This window comes from Triticum urartu, chromosome 6A (assembly GCF_056163025.1).
Source record: "Triticum urartu cultivar PI428250 chromosome 6A, HENAU_Tu73, whole genome shotgun sequence".
Lineage (NCBI taxonomy): Eukaryota > Viridiplantae > Streptophyta > Magnoliopsida > Poales > Poaceae > Triticum > Triticum urartu.
This window is the reverse complement of record NC_141878.1, coordinates 580,060,954-580,063,576: the sequence shown is the minus strand read 5'-3', so window position 1 is coordinate 580,063,576 and position 2,623 is coordinate 580,060,954. Positions and strand designations below refer to the sequence as shown.

The 2,623-nt window shown below is 45.2% G+C and overlaps 1 protein-coding gene across 1 annotated transcript; it reads left to right on the top strand.

Annotated features, from left to right (window-relative positions):
- Window positions 1–1,066: 1,066 nt before the first annotated feature.
- Window positions 1,067–1,856, top strand: LOC147966604 (UDP-D-apiose/UDP-D-xylose synthase-like). The gene is made up of 2 exons (XM_087527317.1): window positions 1,067–1,457; window positions 1,576–1,856. The coding sequence occupies exons 1-2, from the start codon at window positions 1,185–1,187 to the stop codon at window positions 1,582–1,584; spliced, it is 282 nt and encodes a 93-aa protein (XP_087383443.1). The 5' UTR covers window positions 1,067–1,184; the 3' UTR covers window positions 1,585–1,856.
- Window positions 1,857–2,623: the final 767 nt, after the last annotated feature.

Sequence of the window (2,623 nt, the reverse complement as noted above, 5' to 3'; positions counted from 1 at the left end):
ATCGGGCCGTGAAGATGTACGACTACATCAACCGCGTTGTCATAACACTTCCGCTATCGGTCTACGAGGGTACGTAGACAACACTCTCCCCTCTCGTTGCTATGCATCACCATGATCTTGCGTGTGCATAGGAAATTTTTTGAAATTACTACGTTCCCCAACAAAAAGCATGATGCAAAATGGACGTATCACCCACCACTAATGTGACTCTACCTATAAGACTTTCCCAAGTAGTGCATCACCAATGACAACATGTTAACAGAGAAAATGGAATGAACAAACAGTCTCGATTTCTTTTTCTCAAATATATACATTCATTTGGAAGAGGCATCTCAAAGATGTGTTGGTCACAATTATGAGAGAGATGAAAAAGACATGTCCATACAGCTGTTCGTTCGATGGATGACCGCTAATGATGTTTCGTAAATTAGCATGTGCTAATTAACGAAAGGTCATGTGTGTAATGGAACTCTAACAGACATGACACAATCCCGGTCCAGCGTCGCCTTAGTCACGCCTGACACATATATCAACCACATTTCATGAGAACATTCTCAAACAGGTAGAAACATAGTCTTTCAGATAAACCCCGCTGTGAGAAAAGCGCTGTTTGGAACATATAAATTGAACACTGATGCATCTTCATTTTTAGGACGGTTCGGGCTCCCTAACTGCCATTGTTCGCAACAGCAGGGGTGAAGCTTTGGCGGGAGTTGCAGAACCTTTCGGAGTGGTTCCTGATGTAGCTACAGCGGAAGCAATAGCTGTGCGACGGGACCTCCAAGTAGCTCAGCAGATTGGATGCTCTAAAGTAATTGAGGAATCTGATTGCCTGGAGATCATCAATGCTTGCAATGGAGTATCTGATGTTTTGGCCCCATTAAACACAATAAGAGTCGCGTAAGGTGCGGGCGCTCGCCTATGCCACATCGACAAAGATGCATTGTGCGTGTTGGCCAATTGGAGAACGAGTTGGACTGGGGCCGGCCTTCTGTTTCTAGCCAATGAAATGAAACGAGGGGAGTTCTGCCTTTGGGCCTCGTCCTTCCTTCGTTCAGAAGAAAGAAAAGGGGAGATGAACCTCGAGCCCCACACGCCTTTCTTTCCCGAGCACGCAACCTCTCCTCCCCTCTCCAGAAAAATACCATCCTTCGACCTGGATCGGCTCACGCGACCATCGGGCCATGTCGCCACCGACGCCGACGCCTGCCAACGGCGGCAAGCTGGATCTAGACGGCGTGCTCGTAGCGCTGCTCACCATCTGCGTGATCTGGGCCGACGGGTTCATCTCCTCCCACCTCTGTGAGAAGCTCATGGCCGAGACCCCGCACTCTGTCCTCGCTGTCGACCACCTCGTCGACCCACCCCCGCCCCACCTCGCCGGCTGCATCTCCTTCCCCTGCCTCAACATCATGAACAACTCCCGCCTGGAGGGCCTCATCAAGACGTCCGATCTGGTGCGCCCCTCCCCGCCTCCCCTCCCTTCCCCGCTAACTCCTGTCCTCTAAGCGGATTGGTCTGCAAAATTTTGTTATTGTCTCCTTTAGTGTTCTTGAGCTTGCTTCATTTAATTAGGTTGGGTGAAGGTGTTGGTAGTACAAGGAAAGAAGTACGGCATCAGGCTGCAGAAATATCTTTAAGAAATTTGGCAAGTAAGCTTGTTTTATTGCATATTTGTACTAACCTCTTCAGTTTCGTTTTCGCAGATATAAGATAATATGTTATGTAATCAAGAAATTCATTTTAAATTTGGATTGTTCACATGTTTACTCAAAGCATATATGCTCTACTGTGTGGAGTTGATTTTTCCCTTTTTAGCACCATCTATCTTGGAATTAGATTGGATACTGTGAGAATATAATGATGACTATTTCTTGATGGGTACTTGCTGCATGGTTATGAGAAGATACAGCTATTTAATGTAACAACTATTTTTACACTGGCTGGTCTGAACTATTTGGCTATCGTATGTAGAACTACGTACCGATGTGCAGAAGATTGATTTACAACAAGTCTCACATAATACAGAAGTATCTCAAAATGGCAATATGTACATATCCTTTCAAGGCATCTCCATTTCAAATCCATGTTCTTTATTTTTAATAAACATTAGACTTATGTAAAACCTATGAGATTACTTCTGTCATATCACTGTATTTAGTTAAAAAAAATGATACACTGCCATCTTTACAACTATACACCAAGTATTGTCCACAGGGCAGTTTTTTTTATGCTATATAAAAAACCCAACATGCAAACAAATTTCTTCAATTTATGTATTCTCATATGCATAGGACTAAGAGTTCCTGCAGCAACGCGCAGGGTATCATCTAGTCAACGGAAATCTCAGCCCCTCAGTTGACTCTAAGCGCGGCGGCACGTCTCTGGCCTGGACATGACATGACACGGTCACGCGAAGTCGATGCATGAGTATGATTTCAGGTTGGATCGATCACGTTAGGGGCTCAACGTGAATCACGTCCGCGTGCAAAAAATAAAATTAGTCGAGATACGCAACGGCGCACGTCTCGTCTTAATAGTTATTGTTGTACTCATGTCTCGTTCTATATATACACGCCATGCTTGCGCCCAATTCAGCATCGACGACGGACAACCACCACTG